The 22,429-nt window shown below is 42.0% G+C and overlaps 3 protein-coding genes across 3 annotated transcripts in view; all 3 read left to right on the top strand.

Annotated features, from left to right (window-relative positions):
- LOC120999664 (oocyte zinc finger protein XlCOF6-like) overlaps positions 1–22,429 on the top strand; it is a 2,208,135-nt gene that overhangs the window by 1,054,181 nt on the left and 1,131,525 nt on the right. The window lies entirely within an intron of this gene.
- LOC120999657 (zinc finger protein 260-like) overlaps positions 1,547–22,429 on the top strand; it is a 344,532-nt gene continuing 323,649 nt past the window's right edge. Inside the window, exons 1-2 of the mRNA XM_040430651.1 lie at positions 1,547–1,570; positions 2,170–2,293. Of these exons, the coding sequence (XP_040286585.1) occupies positions 2,209–2,293 (85 nt within the window). The 5' untranslated portion in view covers positions 1,547–1,570; positions 2,170–2,208. The remainder of the gene's footprint in view (positions 1,571–2,169; positions 2,294–22,429) is intronic.
- Positions 2,471–10,805, top strand: LOC120999702 (gastrula zinc finger protein XlCGF57.1-like). Its single transcript, XM_040430723.1, has 4 exons — positions 2,471–2,507; positions 3,212–3,345; positions 3,518–3,575; positions 8,910–10,805. The coding sequence occupies exon 4, from the start codon at positions 8,921–8,923 to the stop codon at positions 10,310–10,312; it is 1,392 nt and encodes a 463-aa protein (XP_040286657.1). The 5' UTR covers positions 2,471–2,507; positions 3,212–3,345; positions 3,518–3,575; positions 8,910–8,920; the 3' UTR covers positions 10,313–10,805.

Genomic DNA, 22,429 nt, shown 5'->3' with positions numbered 1-22,429 from the left:
TCATGCAGATCTTATGTGAGATCACCCGCATCGTGTGCAGGCGGCCTTAGAGTTCCTCTCAGCGTAGAGTTGCCCCCCTTGGTGCCCCCGTTTAAATAGTGTTGCCCCTGTATTTTTCATAAAATATAAAAGCACTACCTAGCCCCGTCCCCCCAGTGAATGGAGCACATCGTCCCCCGGCTTGTGCTTTCTGCCTCTCTGCTCCGCAGACACAGATGATGTCACTGCATCGCGCCTGCCTGCTAGGGAGAGCACAGGCCGGGGAATGGTGGAGCCGGGAGCTGACGACTCCTCGCCTCACCCTTGTATTCTACCGTATCTGCCTCCGTATTGGGACACGCTGCGGTCTTACCTGAACAGCCGGCAATATCTGGGTCTGTTATTTAAATTGATTACAGGTTACAGAGATACGGACTATGAGCCATCTGCTAAACACAGATCATGGTGAACGTTGCATAATGCAGAGATAATTGGACTATAGGCACAGAAGAATCCCGCCAATAAATACCAGAGGCACCGAGCTGTTCTGAAATATAAAACACAAGATATATTGGTGATATACACAACACTAACAAAAACACCAAGTGTGAAAGTGTATTCATAAAGATCCCAGTGATGACCATAAGATCATCAATGTCCCCAGTGGAGATCCCAATACACCTACATGACCAACTGAGCCACGAGGTCTCCTCTGGGTCCCAACACTTTTCCTCAATACTATTGGTTCCTCCGGGGACAATGAGGGACAAAAATCAAAATAGAAACACATAAAATTACACATGTAAATAAGTAGATTATATTTTAAAGCTGAATTCCAACACCAGAAATGTCCAAGCCAAAACTGACCAGCAGATCTCCATATTATTGTAGAATGATAAATCCACATATGTTTCCTTTTTAGTGTAGTGAGGTTAAAAGGATAACAAATCAGAAGATCAGCAGATTATATCAGTTATATTCTCCGTAGGTCCAGGTTATAATCTACAAATAAGAAAAAATAAAATAACATAGTAATACAGTTTTCCTTTAAGTTAATTAAACAGAGAAATGCCCATAGCCTGTGGGCCAGATTAATCTACAATGTGTCCCTGACCTACAAGTCACTGACTGTGCTCTCTTAACCTGCACTCACTTGTTTCCCTCAGGTTCCTTAGGTGCAGGCCTCTCTTCTTTTGAAAGACAATGGTCCTTTCCATCAATGACCCATCAAGGATGGAGAAGGACAGAAACCACATGGCTGGAAAGATATTTGACCTCACCCTGGAGATCATCTCCTTGATAACTGGAGAGGTGAGAGTCTCACATGACATCACTCTTATCTCTAGTAATAAACCAGGGAAATGTCTGGAAAGGTGAAGGATTCTTAGAATCTCTGTAGTGATCGGCATCTTCCCATACACAGGATTACAAGGTAGTGAAGAAGTCGTCTGGTGAGTGTGTGACACCCCGTGTGTCAGGAGGATGGAGCAGGACCCAGATCCCCATCACCGAGCCTCCACCTCATTCCTTGATACATGAGCAGAAGATCCTAGAACTTACCACCAGGATCACTGAGCTGCTGAGCGGAGAGGTGAGCGCTGCTGGGAATGCTGGGACATTATACAATAAAGCCAAGGGACGGGTCTAGTAATGACTGTGTCCTTGTGTTGTCAGGTTCCTATAAGGTGTCAGGATGTCGCTGTCTATTTCTTCATGGAGGAGTGGGAGTATTTAGAAGGACACAAGGATCTGTACAAGGACAGAGACCACATGGCTGCAAGGATATTAGACCTCACCCTGGAGATCATCTCCTTGATAACTGGAGAGGTGAGAGTCTCACATGACATCACTCTTATCTCTAGTAATAAAACAGGGAAATGTCTGGAAAGGTGAAGGATTTTTAGAATCTCTGTAGTGATCGGCGTCTCCCCATACACAGGATTACACAGTAGTGAAAAAGTCGTCTGGTGAGTGTGTGACACCCCGTGTGTCAGGAGGATGGAGCAGGACCCAGAGCCCCATCACCGAGCCTCCACCTCATTCCTTGATACATGAGCAGAAGATCCTAGAACTTACCACCAGGATCACTGAGCTGCTGAGCGGAGAGGTGAGCGCTGCTGGGAATGCTGGGACATTATACAATAATGCCAAGGGAGGGGTCTGGTAATGACTGTGTCCTTGTGTTGTCAGGTTCCTATAAGGTGTCAGGATGTTGCTGTCTATTTCTCCATGGATGAGTGGGAGTATTTAGAAGAACACAAGGATCTGTACAAGGACGTCATGATGGAGAATCACCAGTCCCTCACATCACTGGGTAAGAGGAGACCTTCCATGACTGTAGAGATGAGAACAGTTCTGAGAGTCAGATTCCCCATCATCTGATCATCACATATAGACAATGTATTCAGTCACTGTGTGTATTTTCTACAGATGGATCCAGTCAGAGAAATCCACCAGAGAGATGTCCCAGTCCTCTATATTCCCAGGACCGTCCACAGGAAAAGCAGAATGTCCCACTGGATCATCAAGTAAGTGCAGCTGAGCTTTCTACCTATCCTCTACAGACTGATGTCAGGGGCATAACTAGAAATGGCAGGTTGGCATCTCCCCCAACCCCCACCAGTACACAGGTCGCCGTCTGTTGCCATCTCTCCAAATACAAATTTGTGCTTCAAAACAGCCCCGGCTCAAACTCCTCCTAAGTGTATGAAAGGGTCTTCCTGCCACATAAGCCTGCACCTGCTTCAGAGTCACATCACTTGAGAATGTCATGTGACCCCGTGACATCAGAGGATCCTTAAGGTGCATGGGATTTATACAATATATACAGTACACACACACTGTCACTTACAGACATTCTGGGTTACTTTGGGGCCATCGCTCTTTGCTGCTTCCGCAAATGATTTTCTTTGCTTCCTCATATGCCGGAACCCCAGCAGCAGTGGAGTATACTGTAGGCTCCATTGCATCTTGTTGTTGGCTACAAATGGTTTCTGGTGTCATAAAAGATTGTATTAAATGTTCTCCTGTTTGGACATCCACTTGGCAACTGAGATTCATTGTGGGTAAAAGTAAAGTCCTGCAGAGTAGATGTAAGTCATAGACTAAATGACAGCACAATGCCAGTCAGCAGCATCTACAGCAGATACTGTCCTGTATTAACAGTCAGTGACTGACTCATCAGGGACAGAATCTTCCTGCTTTTGCAAAACATTATTACCTTCTCATCTAGAATCAGGTCACCACAAAGGACAAGAGCAAGTGGATATAAGGTTCAGTTTCCAGAAGCAATGACAGGCTTTTTACCATACAATAATGTAAGAACTGGAGGTGATGAGCACAGCGTCCTCTCCAGGATAGGATCAGGTCATTTCATGCAGAAAAATGTCACATTTCATATGTGTAAGATACTTGTCTGAATGTTGATCCTGTCTGATCACCACGTGAGGAGATCCTTCTTCTTCAGGGTAGAAAGGTTCATGTTCATGAGTATAGTTTTCTGTTTTCTCATGTCTTTAATGTGGGATCTTTACTGCAGGAAAGTTCTGGTGGAACGACGAGTGAGCTCAAAAAACCCGGATCAGTGTCCGCGAATGGTAAGAACCTTTCATACATCTCATTTGACTGTAAATGTCTTTATTAATGGAAAATCTGATCGGAAGTTCAGAGAAACCTCCTCCTCCTGGATATAGTGCCCCAATATATTCATCATCTTCCTTGGCACCGGTACAATGTGACACAATATGGACAAAAACAATCACAAAAAGACTGGAGGGTAAATGCCGTTTCTGAGTAAAGGTCACATGACACGATAGGCCTCAGTTATAAACAGGTAGTATATGGACCCATGGGGTGTTATTATTATTATTAGGTGTTATTTGCACTGTATTTGTATTATTTTAACCCTTTCCCGACCCGCGCCGTAATAGTACGGTGCTGGCTGGGTCTTAAAAGATGGCGCCTGCTCCTGAGCGCTGCAGGCGCAATAGTCGGGGGTGGCCGTCTGCTTCTTATAGCATACTCCCACGGCTCATGTCCGAAACCGGCAGTAATGCCGATCGCGGACATTTAACCCCTCAGATGCCGTGGTCAATCCTGACCACGGCATCTGAGCGAGCTGAAAACGCGCTTCTGGTGATGCTCCGCCTCCCCCGTGTGGTGATCGGAGGAGCCCGATCTTGTGTGCAGCAGCCCCTGTATTTGTGAATGACACGAGACTGCTGCATAGTATTTCCTATGGAGCCCTTGCCTGTAATAGGGCTCCATAGGAAACAAGCAAGTGCATTGGAGTCTATAAGAATAGCAATCTAATGATTGCATGTTATAGTACCCTATGGGAACTATAAAAAAGTGTAAAAAAAAATAAAGTTTTTAAAAATAAAAAAAGTCAAAAAACATAAAAATTCCAATCACCACCATTCCTAAAATAAAAAAAATACACATCATAGGTATCGCGATGTGCGAAAACGCCCATATTATAAAAATATATTCCCCATATGGAAAACAGCAAAATGGAAAAAAGCTTCCAAATGGCCGATTAGCCGTTCTTGGTTGTTTCATTTTCTACAAAAAATTTTAGAAAAAATGATCGAAAAGTCATACACACTCCAGAATAGTATCAATGAAAAGTTAAGATAGCCCCGCAAAAAATGAGTACACATAATTACAAAAAAGTTATAGGGGTCAAAATAGGAGGACAATTTTTTGAAATTTCACTCCATTTGGAATTTTTTTTTCCTTCTTTCGACTACAATATGCAATATTAAATGGTGGCGTTGGAAAGTACAACTTGTCCCGCAGAAATCAAGCCCTCATATGGCTATGTAAACAGACAAATAAAAAAGTTATGGCTCTGGGAAGGCAGGGTGCGCAAAACGAAAACACACAAAAAAAAAACTCCAGGGTTGAAAGGGTTAATAGTACAGGTGTTTTTGGACATGGCGATGCCCATGATGTTTCATTTTTTAATCGTTTACTTTTTGTTTTCTTAGGGAAGTGGGTGATTTGAATTTAAAATTTCTTTATATTTTCTTAAACTTTTTTTCAACTTTTTAAAAATTATCCAAAGTAACTATAACAAGCAATCATTAAATTTCCACTTGTATTCCGTAATGGATATTTATACATATACAAGATTCAATATATTCCAATGCAATGCTGCCTCCTGCAGGCCAGCATTGGAATATATTAGTAATTGACCTGGAAGCCTTGTGAAGGCTCGGGCCTATTACTAGTATGGGACTCCTTCCTTGATCTCAACCAGGGGACGGTGGCCCAGTCCGGGAAGCGCGCGGCTCCCAGTTTTAGCTCTCCCAGATGCTGTGGTCAAATGTGACAATGGCATCTGAGAGCGCCAAAACCGGGAGCCGATCGATATCTAATCATTATCTGTGTATTTGTCATATCTAACTCTGAACCGATGTCACCGATCAGTACCCTAGCCTATTTCATATAATAGACCAGAATGCCATCACTTTCTTAAAGGGGTCATGCAGCAATTGATCCTCAGAATAGGTCATTAATATCAGATTGGCAGGGGTCTGACACCCGGTACCCCCGCTAATAAGCTGTTTGTAGAGGAGGGCTGCTTTTCTTCATTATACTGCCTGTCATCTTCACAGTTTGGGCGGCGCAGTGTAATGACAGGTTCTCTCTCCATTCACTTGCAGCTGCGTCCTCTTCAAACAGCTGATCGGTGGGGGTGCCGGCTGTCGTACCCCTGCCAATCTGATATTGATGACCTGAGGATAGATCATCAATATATATTGCTGCACAACCCCTTTAATGTTTTCACTCACAGTCCTGGCTATATGGCTGGTGACAGTGCGTCTGCAGTACAACACCGCCAATGATAGCAGACAATTAGAGAAAATACATCGTGTTGTAAGTGTATTTTACATATATAATTAAGTACTGATTGGTTCTGTCCCCATTAACTATTATATCACCTTTTTGTAATGATATTCCTTGTAATGTGGTGAGTCAGGGATCGTTAGATAACATGCACGAATCCCCCATTGTACTGAGAAGGCTGCGTTCCTGAGTGATCATCTCTGCCCTGCGTGCCGCACACTGGACGTCCTTAGGAGGAGAGGCTGAAAGGGATAAACCTTGTGAACGACAGTTAATGCGAACTTCATTGAACATTATCCAGGTAGAATGTGGTAGATCTGTCTCTATTTCTTATCACCATGGGGTGATACATGGCGACAGGATTTCCCCCCATATTGTATAGTGTTGCAGGCCAGTGATTATTTACTTTTAGTGCTCTGTATATGATTTGTCTGTTTTATATTTTTTATCACATTTAGTAAATATATTTATTCACTTAGCCTGCATAAGCTTATTTATTTCCAAGTCTTTTTGAATTTGTTAAAGCAAAGACCAAACTTAAAGTTCCCCTACATGTTTTGCCATCCAACTGTCATGATCAGGGTTCAAGAGCGTAAAGGGGTTTTCCAGGATTTTATTATTGAAGACCTATCCTCAGGTTAGGTCATCAATATCATATGCAATACTTTTCACCTGATGAAGGGGATTCTATCCACGAAACGCATTGTGTGGTTGCAATAAATATATCTGAAGATTCATCATCCGCACCTGGTTGGTTCCTTGCGCCGAGGGATGCTCCTCTCTTTCTACTTTATCAATATCATATTGGCAGGGGTCCGACACCTGGCACACCCGCCAATCAGTTGATTGAAGGGAAAGCAGCACGCTTTCCTTTCATTGTTTATCCGCTTGTCGACGACATAGCAGCCGTTTAGCAGTGTAATTACAAGAAGCCATCCCATTCACTTCTATGGAATGGCTCTTTCTTATTTAAGTGTATTAGAGCAATCATACTGATCTGCAGAATAAGGCCTCATGCACACGACCGTTGTGTGTTTTGCGATCCGCAAATTTCGGATCCGCAAAACACGGATGGCGTCTGTGTGCGTTCCGCAATTTGCGGAATGGCACGGACAGCCATTGATATAACAGGTTATATTTCTTTTGCGGACCACGGATCGGAGCAATGGATTCGGACAGCACACGGAGTTCTGTCCGCATCTTTTGCAGCCCCATTGAAGTAAATGGGTCAGCATCCAAGCCGCAAAAACTGCGGCTCCGATGCAGACTAAAACAACGGTCGTGTGCATGAGGCCTAAAGCAAACATATATTTTTTATCCTACATGGTAAACATTGTAAAATGCAAAAATCAGTGGTGGAATTGCTGTTGTTTTTTCACATTCCAACCCAAAAAGAGTTAACAAAAATAAATTATTAAGTTGTATGTGCCCTAAAATTGCAATTAAAAAATTTAGAATGCAGCAATGGAACAATGGGAAAAAAGGGGTAAAGGGGGATACAAGGGCTTAAATGGAAAAAGGAAAGGTACAAGAAAAATAAAGAAGAAAGTTGCCATAATATGTAAAGCACAAAAAGGCTCAACAGCGATCAAAACAAAAGGAGGAGAAGATGTATCAAATCTTGTTGAAAGTAAAATGGAGTTGCTGCCCATGACAACCAATCAAATTACTTATTTAATTTTCCAAAGGTTGTCCTATTATGATTGGAATCTGAATGGTGGCCACCTGCTCTAGTTTTGATAATTTTCCTCAAAGCTCATTAAGCACTTGGGTGAGATATGGTTTTGTAAAGCATATAATAGGGCCATACATTAAGCGTATACACAGGTGGTGTGTACATGTTAATAATAGCAAAGACAGGTGCACTCTGCGGACTTACTAAACCCTCAAACTGATGTTAAAATTTAGAGATTAGCCAACATATCCTACTGTGGAGGACATGTCTGAGCCCGAGCACCGCGACAAGGTTTCTCTAGTAGCTCAGGTCCTAACACTCACCTACCTGAGCCGTATGGGCAATACCAGGGGCCAGTGGGCGAATTACAGGAGCGTGAGGTCCGACGCACAGACAACTCTCCAGTTACCTCCAGCATGGAACCAGGCTAGCAATGGGAGGAGGGAGGAGTCTGCAAGTCCCACTGAAGACTGGCTGATATGGCCCAGGCCTCGGAGGTGCACCTAAATGTAGTCTGTGGATGGAAAACAGGCTCATTTAAATTGGAGTTTATAGACCTCTAGGCATCTCTATATACAAACAAACTGAAAATAAATGGTGTGGTGTTAAACGGACAGGAAGTACTCAAACCCAGGCAGTTGTGCTTATATATACAGCAAAAATGCATACAGTGGAGGATGCCCACAGCGGTGTGTATATGTTCATGCTGAATTTCCTTCCACACATGATATCTATTATATTCATTTATTGTGGTATCTGTAATTTCTGGAACTTTTGTCTGTTGACATTGGGATGTATTGGACTGTTTGGTCTGCATAGAAACATCTGTCATCATCTCTACAAGGTATTAAATTCTTGGACAACAAAAAACTCCTAAAAACTCAAGACAAGATTAGACAGGCTGTTGGCCTGGCTGGTTGTCAGGAAGAAAGCGTTCCTTCCGGACAGCTAGCTGCTCCCTCATTGAAGGAGAACGCTGCATTTTCAAGCAGCAAACTCCTTCACAGTATGAGGACGAGGGATCGCTATAGAGATCCCTCATCCCCATACAGAATCATTGTTTCTGAGCAGCAGATCGCTGTTTAGACCACACAATCTGCTGTCCAGAAACGATGGTTGGTGGTGCCTGCATGAACAGCAGGATCACCTGATGTACAAGCGTTTTGCTCGTTCATCGGGGAGATTATCGGGAATATCGCTCGCAGGAACTGTCGTTCCAGATAATCAAGACGATTATTGGTTCCTTTAAATCCACCTTTACTGAAACTGAACACTATACTGTTATCTTACATGTCTTATTTATTTTATGTTTTCTGGCTTACTATTGTTTCAAAAAGCTTGATTGATTAATAATAAAAAAAATGCTTTGGGAAACAAATTAACTTTTTGTTTAATTTTCTAGGTGAAAACGGGATGAGAGTATACCATAAGAATCTTCATTTATCTTCCTCTGATAAAGCAGAAAATAACAATACCACACAAGCTAATTCAATTGCTCCTAATGTACCCTCAGTCCTTCACAGTGGAGATCTATCCACCGATACCGCTGGTCACAAGAAACCTTCATCTAATCAATCAATGACTGGCAAAACAAGAACTAAACAGAAGCGTGGAAAAATATTTTCACATGGGAAACCTTTTAAAAAGAAATCAAATTTTTCTTTACATGAGAGAAATTTCAGAGATAAAAGGTCATTTCCATGCTCTGAATGTGGAAAATCTTTTACCAGGAAATTCATTCTAGTTGGACATCGGAGAATTCACACAGGGGAGAAGCCGTATTCATGTTCAGAATGTGGGAAATGTTTTATTCAGAAATCTGATCTTGTGACACATTTAAGAATTCATACAGGGGATGAGCCATTTTCATGTCCTGAATGTGGTAAATGTTTTCGTGTGAAATTAAATCTTGTGAGACATCTAAACATCCACTTAGGGGTGAAGCCATTTTCATGTTCTGAATGTGGGAAATGTTTTAGTCTGAAATCACATCTTGTGACACATCTAAACATCCACTTAGGGAAGAAGCCATTTTCATGTTCAGAATGTCAGAAATGTTTTAGTCAGAAAGCTGTTCTTGTGAGCCATCAGAGAATTCACACAGGAGAGAAGCCGTTTCAGTGTCCTGAATGTGGGAAGTGTTTTCGTGTGAAATCAATCCTTGCAGCACATCAAAGAATTCACACAGGAGAGAAACCGTTTCTTTGTCCTGAATGTGGAAAGCGTTTTTGTAATAAATCAGAGCTTCTTTTACATCAAAGAATTCACACAGGAGAGAAGCCATTTTCATGCTCAGAATGTGGGAAATGTTTTAGTCAGAAATCAAGTTTAGTTAAGCATCAGAGAAGTCACACAGGGGAGAAGCCATTTTCATGTATTGAATGTGGAAAGTGTTTTAGTTATAAATCAGAGCTTGTTCCACATCAAAGAATTCACACAGGAGAGAAGCCATTTTCATGCTCAGAATGTGGGAAATGTTGTAGTCAGAAATCAGGTTTAATTAAGCATCAGAGAACTCACACAGGGGAGAAGCCATTTTCATGTATTGAATGTGGAAAGTGTTTTAGTGATAAATCTGGTCTTGTGAAACATCAAAGAATCCACTTAAAAGAGAAGACATTTTCATGCTCAGAATGTGGGAAATGTTTTAGTTATAAATCTGGTCTTGTGAAACATCAAAGAATCCACTTAAAACAGAAGACATTTTCATGCTCAGAATGTGGGATATGTTTTTTCCTTCAATCAAGTTTAACTCGGCATCAGAGAGCTCACACAGAGGAGAAGTCTGACCTGTCTTCAAGATAAGTCATCAATATCAGATTGGGGTTGTTTCAAAACTCGAGAGCCCCACTGGGGGGCCTCCTTGCAGCTTACAAGGCACAATGCTTTCCAGTGCTCGGTATGGCAGCTCAGTCTTATTCACTTCAATATCACTGAGCTGCTTCTAGGCCATATTAACGATGAATGAGACTACAGAATACAGTTCAAACTCTTCACCCTCACCCACAAAGCTCTCCACAGTGCTGCACCTCCATTTATCTCCTCCCTCATCTCCATCTACCACCCTACTCGTGCTCTCCGTTCTGTTAGCGACCTAAGATTAATAACCTCCATAATTCTTACCTCTCACTCCCGTCTTCAAGACTTTTCTCGAGCTACACCTACCATACTCTTCCCTGGAATACTAGGTAAATTCACAACTTCTCCACCTTCAAACGTGCCTTAAAAACACATCTTTTCAGACAGGCTTATCAAGCTACCTCAAATGACTTTTCCCAGACTAAACCTTTCCCCCACCAACTCCTCTGACCTAAACTCGATCCTCTAGTAGTCCCAAACCCGAAGCAGATCGGCCGGCATCACTCCTGTCAGTTCCATAATGGCTCAAATCCTACTTATCACAATCAACTACCTTATGTGTCACCCCCAATTCCTCATAGATTGTAATCTCTTGTGTTTCTAGTGTTTCAGTTGCATATTAGCCAGTTACTTTTGTTTTGTACATGAACCCTTTGAATTTGTAAAGCGCTGCGGAATATGGTGGCGCTATATAAATACATTTTATTATTATTAATGAGACGGTTGGCGTAGAAAGCAGACGCAAGGCTTACCTGAGCTGATCGGCAGGGTTCCCTGGTGTTGTCAATTGCTGCTAAAGGTGTTGACATCGTGGCCATAACAGGTGACTGTTACATCACAACCACTTATACTGGAAGTGATTTATCAATGGCTACTTGAATTACAGATATTATCTATAGAGCTGAAGATGTAGAGAACCAGAGAACCCTACTATCAGAATGTTCATTTTCAAACAAATGGTTCAAGAGTGTTTAGTCTGAGAAAAATAAGAAAATCCCAGTATGCCTGCTAATGTGCCTGATTTTGTGGATTGTTCACAATTCTTATAAGGATTTACATTTTTACATCCCACTCTTAATATTACCAAATTGAATTCCTAATTTCCAGTTTACAGAACAGATTATATGAAAGAAAGTATGTTGGTGTCCGTGATGAAGGTTCCTTCTTTGTGGATGAAGAGACTCACAATGTTGACTTGAGTTTCCCTCTGTAATGATCATCCTGTTTCCTTCCTATGGGATAATCATGTCATAAGATATTAAGAGCAATCATTCCATATTGTTCCATTATATTTCTAGTTATTAAATGTAATGTATATTTTGTTGTCAGGTTTCTTAACCCCTACAAGACCAAGACAGTTTTTACCTTCAGGACCAAGCCACATTTTGCAAATCTGACATGTTTCACTTTATGTGGTAATAACTCTGGAACGCTTTTACTTATATAAGCGATTCTGAGATTTTCTCCTGACATATTGTACTTCATGTAAGTGGTAAATTTGAGTCAATATGTTTCTCCTTTATTTATAAAAAATTCCAAAATTTACAGAAAATTAGAAAAATTCACAATTTTGGAAATTTGAATGTCTCTACTATTAAAGCAGATTGTGATACCTCATAAATAGTTGTTACTGTACTTTTTTCCAGACGTCAACTTCATCTTGGTATCATTTTGTAAACGTCATTTGATTTTTTTAGGACGTTAGAAGGCTTAGAATTTTAGAAGCAAATCTTAAATTTTTTTACGAAAATTTCCAAAGCCCACTTTAAGGACCACTTCAGTTATGAAGTCACTTTGTGAGACTTACATAGTAGAAACCACCCATAAATGACCCCATTTTAGAAACTACACTCTTCAAGTTATTCAAAACTGATTTAAAAAACTTTGTTAACTCTTTAGGTGTTCCGCAAGAATGGAAATGGAGGTGAAATTTAAAAATTTCACTTTGTTTTGCAGATTTTCCTTTTTAATCTATTTTTCCCTGTAACACAGCAAGGTTTAACAGCCAAATAAAACTCAATATTTATTACCCTGATTCTGCAGTTTACAGAAACACCCCATATGTGGTCGTAAACTGCTGTACGGGCACTTGGCAGGGCGTAGAGGGAAAGGAGGGCCATATGGGTTTGGGAGGGCAGATTTCACTGGGATAATTTTAAGTTGCCATGTTACACTTGAAGACCTCCTTATTAGAGATGGCCTTGTGGTTCGCCCAGTGGTCGTTTTGTGGCGAACTTTGCTCGTTCGTAATTTGCCGAATATGCGAACATATGGCTATATTCGCACGCTCCATATTTTTTTTGCATAGCGCCAATCTTTGACCCATGAAACATCCATCAGGTGGGACAGGACAGCCAATTGAGACATTTCAGCACATGGACACACCCCCTACCCAATAAATAAATCCGATCTGGCAGCCATTTTACATTCAGTTTTTTGCAAGTGTAGGGAGAGGTTGCTTTGTGGAGCAGGGACAGACTGTTAGGGACACCAAATGCTAGCTCATAGCGCTACAAAAGTCCTTTTAAGGACTGGTATAGGTGTGCTATCGATAGGTGTGACATACTGAGGGGTGTGATATACTTATAATATACTTTCTAACATAGAAAGTGTATTATAGTGCATTTGTATTGTGCAGCAGTTGTGTGCAGTTCTGCTACGATACTGCAGCTAGATAGAGGGACAAACGCTATTGGAATAACTAATTGCAACTGGTGTGATAGACCTGTTGCCTAAAGAAAAACTGATTAAGGGTTGCGATATACCTGCTTCCACAAAATGGTGATTAAGGGGTTTGATATACCTGCTTCCACAAAATACTGATTGAGGGGTGTGAAACACCCGCTTCCACAAAATATTGATTAAGGAGTTTGATATACTGGCTTCCAGCAAATACTCATTAAGGGGTTCTATATACCTGTTTCCACAAAATACTGATGGAGGGGATTGATATAACGTCTTCCACCAAATATTGATTGAGGCCTGCGATACACCAGCTTCCACCAAATATTGATTAAGGGGTTTGTTTGATATACCGGCTTTCATCAAATACTCAATAAGGGGTTTTATATACCTGTTTCCACAAAATACTGATAGAGGGGATTGATATTCCGGCTTCCACTAAATATTGATTGAGGCCTGCAATATACCTTCTTCCACAAATACTGCTCTTCTATAGGGACTGTGTCACAGGGTCATTTTGAAAATGACAGGCAGAGGAACAGGCAGGCCATTCCGCAGGGATGGTAGGGGTCGGGCAGGTGCACCAGGCCGGAGCCTAAGTGGGAAGTTGGAGAAGGTGCGTGCGATTACGTAAAAGGACGCACCACAGTTGGTTGAGTGGCTCACTCAGCCTTCCGCTTCGACACCCTCCTCATCCTCTGTATCTACACCCTCCTCACTCTCTGCTGTGTGCACCCCCGAAGACACCACCACCACCATAGCCCCTCCACTCGAGTCAGAGGAATTATTTTTCCATCCATTCCCAGACTTTACCGATGCGCAGCCATTCTTGACGTCGGATCAGGAAGAAGAGGTAGCAACGGCCGCCACCCAGCGGTCTGACGACAGTACCCAGATCAGCCCAAGGGCGGAGGTCCCCCCTGTTGCTGCCTACTCCGAGATCTCTAATGTCAGTGGTGGTGAAGATGATGATGATGATGTGTCGATGGATGTCATGTGGGTGCCCACAAGAGAGGAATAGTGTTGAGCGCGAATATTGGTATTATGAATTTCTATCGCGAATATCGGCACTTTGAGAATTTGCGAACATTTAGAATATAGTGCTATATATTCAGGTTTTTTTGTTTGTTTTTTATACAGTACATATCAGGTGATCATCCCTCCATTCTTCTAGCTTGTGGGCCAATGAGAAGGCTTTGTCACAGCTTAGCAACATCCCTAAGAAAAAGTTGCCTACCCCTTCACTATATAAATTAAGACACTCCCCAGCAGCCATTTTGTGGAGTTTCATGTGAAAGAGAGAGAGGAGCTTGAATGCTGTGCTGTGCTTTTTCAAATTACATTCCAAATCGCATATAAATATTCCAGATAGTTAGTGTTAGATAGTAATAGGGAATTGTATAGCTGAATAGCTGATAGGGTCCAGTGCAGGGTGTAGTGTAGGTTATAGAGATAGTTAGCTGACATATACAATCCAGATAGTTAGTGTTAGATAGTATAGGTTATAGTGTGTGGCAGGAAAATAAATGTGCATGCGAGAGAGATTTCTCTGCTGTCTATACATACATGCTACAGAAATAGTGCTGTGATGTCCCAACAATACTAAGTTAAAAAAAAAATCTGTATTATGTTGTCAGACCTGATTAACCTCTTCCGGACACATTTCGTATCGGTACGGCATGATGTCCCGGTACGTCATGTGTATTTCCGATCACCGCTGCCCGGCGGGCGGTGATCGGAACAAGATGCCTGCTCAAATCATTGAGCAGGCACCTTGGGTCAATGCGCAGGGGTGTCGGCGACCCCCTGTGTCGGCGATCGCCGCAAACCGCAGGTCATTTCAGACCTGCGGTTTGCGGCTTTTACTGTAGGTTGCGGCGGGCGGCAGTGCCATCGGGTCCCCAGGCGGCTGTAGGGGGGACCCGATGGCATGGAAGGCAGCGCGATGCCTTCCTTAGGCTTCGGCACTGCCTTCCGGTGATGAGCCTGTGAGATCCAGCCCCCTGGATCTCACAGGCAGGAAGCTGTATGAGTAATACACACTGTATTACTCATACAGCCAATGCATTCCAATACAGAAGTACTGGAATGCATTGTTAAAGGGATTAGACCCCCAAAAGTTGAAGTCCTAAAGTGGGACAAAAAATTAAGTAAAAAAAAGTTGAAAAAATAAAGTTTTCCCCCCAAAAATTAAAAGTTTTAAGTAAAAATAAACAAAAACGTCATTTTCCCCAAATAAGGTAAAAAAAAAAATGGTAAAAATAGGGAGGGGGGGGGGGAGTAGACATATTAGGTATCGCCGCATCCGTATCGACCGGCTCTATAAATATATCACATGACCTAACCCCTCAGATGAACACCGTAAAAAATAAAAAACTGTGCTAAATAAACCATTTTTATGTCACCTTGCATCACAAAAAGTACAACAGCAAGCGATCAAAAAGGCGTATGCCCACCAAAATAGTACCAATCAAACCGTCATCTCATCCCGCAAAAATCATACCCTACCCAAGAAAATCACCCAAAAACTGAAAAGACTATGGCTCTCAGACAATGGAAACACTAAAACATGATATTTTTTTTGTTTCAAAAATTAAATCATTGTGTAAAACTTACCTAATATGTATGCATTTTTTATTTATGTATCGCCGCATCCGTGACAACCTGTTCTATAAAAATACAACATGATCTAACCTGTCAGATGAATGTTGTAAATAACAAAAAATAAAAACTGTGCCAAAACAGCTATTTCTTGTTACATTGCCTCACAAAAAGTGTAATATTGAGTAACCAAAAATCATATGTACCCTAAACTAGTACAAAAAAACTGCCACCCTATCCCATAGTTTCTAAAATGGGGTCACTTTTATGGAGTTTCTACTCTAGGGGTGCATCAGGGGGCTTCAAATGGGACATGGTGTCAAAAAACCAGTCCAGCAAAATCTGCCTTCCAAAAACCATATGGCATTCCTTTTCTTCTGCGCCCTGCCGTGTGCCCCTACAGCAGTTTACGACCACATATGGGGTGTTTCTGTAAACTACAGAATCAGAGCCATAAATATTGAGTTTTGTTTGGCTGTTAACCCTTGCTTAGTAACTGGAAAAAAAATTATTAAAATGGAAAATCTGCCATAAAAGTGAAATTTTGAAATTGTATCTCTATTTTCCATTAATTCTTGTGGAACACCTAAAGGGTTAACAAAGTTTGTAAAATCAGTTTTGAATACCTTGAGGGGTGTAGTTTCTAGAATGGGGTCATTTTCTGGTGGTTTCTATTATGTAAGCCTCACAAAGTGACTTCAGACCTGAACTGGTCCTTAAAAAGTGGGTTTTTAAACATTTCTGAAAAATTTCAAGATTTGCTTCTAAACTTCTAAGCCTTGTAACATCCCCAAAAAATAAAATGTTATTCCCAAAATGATCCAAAGATAAAGGAGACATATGTGGAATGTAAAGTAATAACTATGTTTGTAGGTATTACTATGCATTATAGAAGTAGAGAAATTGAAACTTGGAAATTTGCTAATTTTTCAAAGTTTTTGGCAAATTTGGTATTTTTTTATAAATAAAAATGAATTTTTTGGACTCCATTTTACCAGTGTCATGAAGTACAATATGTGACGAAAAAAACTATCTCAGAATGGCCTGGATAAGTCAAAGCGTTTTAAAGTTATTTACACATAAAGTGACAGCGGTCAGATTTGCAAAAAATGGCCTGGACCCTAAGGTGAAAATGAGCCCATTCCTTAAGGAGTTAAAGGTGAAGTTGTATGTATTGCACTAAAATATTTGAATCAATAGTGGCGATTTGCGCGATCTCGAATACTTTGAAAAACTATCTGCATATAAAGCTGTTGTTATAACATGCATGGAATTTTAATCTAAAACAGTGCTGTAATGTACAATTACTTACCGTGATCAGGAGTTCTTTCTCACTATCTCACAAGTTGCTGCCAATTAGAAAATTGCCCCTCATCACTACAGAGGAAGGGGAGGGAAATTCAGAGGGAGAGACAGAGCAGCAGATAGGGGGTAGAAGTAAGAGAAGCAGGCAGAACTCGCAGTGTACAGGAGGCAAAAAGCAGACTGCAAATGTATCTGGAGCAAGCCATCCACCATGTCACATCTGGCGCTCCCAAGATGCTGGCAAATGGCTCCGCAGTGTGGGATTTTTTTAACGTGTCAGCTGCTGACAATATTGTTGTCATCTGCAGCCTGTGCTGTGAACGCATAAGTCGCAGTAAGCCCAACACTCACTTAGGGACGACCGCCTTAAGAAGGCACCTGGCTTCCCATCACCGAGCCCAGTGGGAGCAACACTGTCAGAACCCACAAAGCCACACTCCCGGCGCTCTACGTCCTGCCTCTTCTCGTTCTCCTCTCTCCTCCCGTTTGTCCTTCACTCTACCTTCCACCGTGCCGTTGTTGTGTTCATCTGGCAAAAGGCAGGCTTCTGTGGCCCAAATGTTCGAACGTAAAAAGTTGATGATGATGGATAACCCTCTTGCCCAACGGCTGACCGCTGGCTTGTCGAAACTGCTAGCCTGCCAACTACTGCCATATAAACTGGTGGACTCGGAGGCCTTTAGTAAATTTGTGGCCATTGGCACACCACAATGGAAGGTCCCCGGAAGGAAATATTTCTCCCAAAAGGGCATCCCAGAGCTATATGGCCACGTTCAGGGGCAAGTGAATTTATCTCTGGCACACAGTGTCGGTGCCAAGATACATCTGACCACAGACACGTGGTCTAGCAAAAATTAGCAGGGAGGTACATAACTTTTACTGCCCACTGGGTGAACCTTCTGACAGCTGTCAAGCATGCAACCCATGGCACCCGTGTGGATTTGGTGTTACCGCCACGGATTGCATGCAGGCCTGCCTCTTCTTCTCCTTCTCCTACTCCATCCTCGGCTGACTCCTTCTTTTCCACTGCTACCGCCTCTTCTGCTGCACTCCCCAAGCTCCTCAGAACCTATTCGACGTGCCAGGTGAGACGTTGCCATGCTGTGCTGCGGCTGTTGTGTCTGGAAGCCAAGAGCCACACCTGTCCTGCACTGCTTTCAGCTCTGCGGTCACAGACCGATCAGTGGCTTACCCCGCTCGATTTGACAGTTGGCAAAGTGGTGTGCGACAACGGTGACAACGGTTCTGCTGAGTGCGCTGAAACAGAGCAAAATGACACATGTGCCGTGCATGGCACACATCCTGAACTTAGTCATGCAGCGATTCGTTGCCAAATATCCCGGGGTTCAGGACGTCTTGCGACAAACCAGAAAAATTTTTGAAGATCTTACACCGCCATGGCTTGCCTTGCTGACGTTCAGCGGCGACACCACCTGCCCATCAGAAGTCTGATTTGTGACAGCCGGACACGCTGGTACTCCACCTTGTATATGCTTGATAGGCTGCTCCAGCAGCAATGTGCCGTTAACAACTACCTGTACAAAATCTGCAGCAGGACAGGTTCTGGAGAGCTTGGTTTCTTTTCACCGCGCCAGTGGCTGCTCATGCCCGACGCATGCAGACTTCTGCGGCTATTTGATGAGATCACCAAACTGGTCAGTCACAGCCAGGGCGCCATCAGTGACATTGTACCTTACGCCTATTTTCTGGAGCGTGCATTGCATCGTGTCATTGATCAAGCCGTCAAGAAGCAGGAGCTGGAAGATGAGGAAGTCGCAATGCTGAATGAATTCCCAGGGGGGGCTACTTCATCTGAGACAAGTCAGCAGGAGTCTGAAGAGGAGTCAGAGGAGGATGGTGCCTCAGGGGAGGAGTAGGAGCAAAAAGAGCAGGCCTTAAACTTTTCTGGGATACCTGGTATTGTCCATGGATGCGGGGAGGAGACCGAGGACGACATTGTCCTGGGTGATGAGCAAGAGCCAGGGCGCTCCATCGCTTCTAATTTAGTGCAAATGGGGGCCTTCATGCTCCAGTGTTTGAAGAGGGACCCCCGTATAAAATGCATGAAGGGCAAGGACCAGTACTGGGTGGCAACGTTCTTAGACCCCCGGTACAAACGCAAAATGGCGGACATGGTACCAGCATCACAGAGGGCTGGCAGAATGCAGCATTTCCAGGCCTTGCTGCAAGAGATGCTGCATTCTGCTGTTGTGGGCGCTGGCAGAGGAATTTCCACCCACAGAGAAACAGTTGTGGGTACTAATCCTACCGTGCATGCAAGAAGAGGGCGGTTTGAAGATGTGTTGGTCACTTCGGATATGAGATCATTCTTGCAACCAACCCATCGACAGCCCCCCGGATCCAGCCTCAGGGAACGCCTAGACCGACAGGTGTCCGACTACATCTTTAACAGCCGATATGAAGCCAGGATCCCCTTGACTACTGGGTGTGCAGGCTTGACCTGTGGCCAGAGCTGGCACAATTTGCCATGGAACTTCTCGTCAAGTGTCCTGTCCGAAAGGACGTTCAGCGCAGCAGGGGGGATCGTGACCGATAAGTGCACTCGCCTAGCTCTCTAAAAATGAATGAGGCATGGATCTGGAAGGAATTCAACACCTGTGACGACTACGTTTAATTGAATTTCCGCATGCCAGCCCACACATATCCGCCACCACACAGAACATAGAATGGTCCCTGTGTAAATACAGCGTCACAAAAGGCCTTTTCTGTCCGGTGAATGCCTAATGTTTGGGGCCTGTACTCCACTGGCCTGCAGTAAAATTGGTATCCAATGACCGTCTAATATACCTCCAGCCACATAATCACTTGATCTTTTCTGTACGGTGAATGCCTAATGTTTGGGGCCTGTACTCCAGTGGGCTACAGTAAATTTTTTATCCATTTACCGCATAATGTACCTCGAGCCACATAATCACAATTTCTGTTATGTCAGGTGAATGCCTAATTTTTAGGGCTCGCACTCCCGTGGCTTAAAATAAAATTCTTCTAGGCTCCAGCAGGGCACATTTTTGAGAATTTCCCTTTAAGACGCATAAAAATTGCCCATGATTAAGGCTACATGTTTTTCTCTGTGTCCGTTCCATTTTTTTTGGCTGATCGGATGGTTACCCATGCATTTCTATGGAGCCGTTAAATTTGCGGTGTAGTCAACCATTTATTTTTCCGTATCCGCTGTCCGTGTTCCCCGTTCGCAAAAAAAGTATTGCATGTCCTATTCTTGTCCGCAATAAATGTTTTGCGGACCCATTGAAGTCAATGGGTCCGTAAAAAATGTGAATGGCCAACGGAAGCCATTTGTATGCCATTCGCATCCGTTTTTTTTTTTTGCGGATGGTTGCTGGGAAACCTGTATATATTACATTTCAATAATTACAGCCTTCAGTTTTTTTTTGAGGAACGCAAAAAAAAACTGAAGACACACGGAAACACAACCTACAAAATTTGCGGACAAACGGAACGGATGTGGATGTAAAAAAACACAGGAACACGGATCCGCTATTTTGCGTGTGCATGTAACCTAAAATATATATTTTTTGTGGGAATTTTTGTCATTGATCCCCCTCTGGTATGTCACTGTCCATGTTGTGGGACTATTTGTGCACTTCTAGTAAGTATTTACTGGCTGCAAATATGAGCTGAAGGTTTTTCAGGCTCGCCTGCTATGAAAGTGAATGGGGCCCGCCAACTTTTTTTTTCGCGAATCGCACCCGGACGATTTTTGTCCATCACTACCCCTTATGCACCCCCAGAGTAGAAACTCCCAAAAAGTGACCCCATTTTGTAAACTACGGGATGAGGTGACAGTTTTATTGGTACTATTTTGGGGTACATATGATTTTTGATCGCTCGATATTACGCTTTTTATGAGTCCAGATAACCAAAAAATGGCTGTTGCGGCACAGTTTAGATAGATCATGTGTTGATTTTATAGAGCAGGTTGATACGGATGCGACAATCCCAAATATGTGTCTTTTTGTTGTTGTTTCAGTTTTACATAATAAAGCATTTTTGAAATCAAAAATAATGTTTTTGTGTCTTCATGTTCTGAATGCTACATTTATTTTATTTTTCTGCCAATCGTCTTGTGCAGGGGATCTTTTTTGCAGGAAGAGCTGACATTTTTATTGGTACAATTTTTGGGTATATATGATTTTTTGATAATTCAATATGACACTTTTTGGGGGCAAAGTGACCAAAAAATGGCTACTTTGGCACCGATTTTATTCATTTTTTTAACAGCATTCAACTGAGGGTGTAGTTCATGTGAATTTTATAGAGCAGGTTTTTACGGATGCGGCAATACCTAATATATATACTCTTTTTATGTATTTCAGTTTTACACTAAAATAGCATTTAAAAAAAAATGAATCATGTTTTAGTGTCTCCATTTTCTGAAAGCAATTTTTTTTTTATCATTTGGGTGATTGTCCTATGTAGGGGCTCATTTTTCGCGGGAAAAGATTATGGTTTGATTGGTGCAATATTGGGGTATTTTGATCGTTTGGAATTATACTTTTTGTGATGTATGGTGACAAAAAATGTTTTATTTTTTTATGGTGTTCACCTGAGGGGCTAGGCCATGTGATCTTTTTATACAGCTGGTTGTAACGGACGTGGCGATACCTAATACTTTTAAAAAAATGTATTTCAGTTTTACACTATAAAAGCATTTTTGAAGGGGAAAAAAAAGTCATGTTTTAGTGTCCCCATTTTCTGAAAGCCATGTTTATTTTTATTTTTTTGGGTGATTGTCTTAAGTAGGGTCTCATTTGTTGCGGGAAGAGATGACGGTTTGATTGGTACCATTTTAGGGTGTGTATGACTTTTTGTTCGCTTGGTATTACACTTTTTGTGATGAAGGTGACAAAAAAATTTTACTTTTGGCACAATTTTTTTTTTTTTTTACGGCGTTCACCTGAGGAGTTAGGCAATGTGATATTTTTGTAGAGCTGGTTGTTACGGACGTGGGGATACCTAATATGTATACTTTTTTAAAAAATTGATTTCACTTTTACACTATAAAAGCATTTTTGAAGGAAACAAAATCATGTTTTAGTGTCTCCATTTTCTGAAAGCCATATTCTTTTAATCTTTTGGGCAATTGTCTTAGATAGGGTCTTATTTTTTGCGGGAAGAGATGCCGGTTTGTTTGATACTATTTTGGGTTACATATGTGTTTTTAATTGCTTGGAATTACACTTTTTGTGATGTAAGGTAACAAAAAGCGTTCCCCTGAGGTGGAATTTTACACCGTTCCCCTGAGATTATGTGACATTTTTATAGAGAACTGCGGCAATACCTAATATGTCTGCTTTTTATTTTATAAAAAAAAAAATTAAACACTATTTTATGGTGAGGGAGCTTTTTTTCACTTGAAACTTACATTTTTTTCATTATTAAAAACCCTTTTTTCACTTTTTTTACTTTTTATATTTGTCCCACTGTGGAACTTTA

Source organism: Bufo bufo, chromosome 4 (assembly GCF_905171765.1).
Source record: "Bufo bufo chromosome 4, aBufBuf1.1, whole genome shotgun sequence".
Lineage (NCBI taxonomy): Eukaryota > Metazoa > Chordata > Amphibia > Anura > Bufonidae > Bufo > Bufo bufo.
The sequence above is the reverse complement of the archived record's forward strand: the minus strand, read 5'-3'. Positions and strand labels throughout refer to the sequence as shown.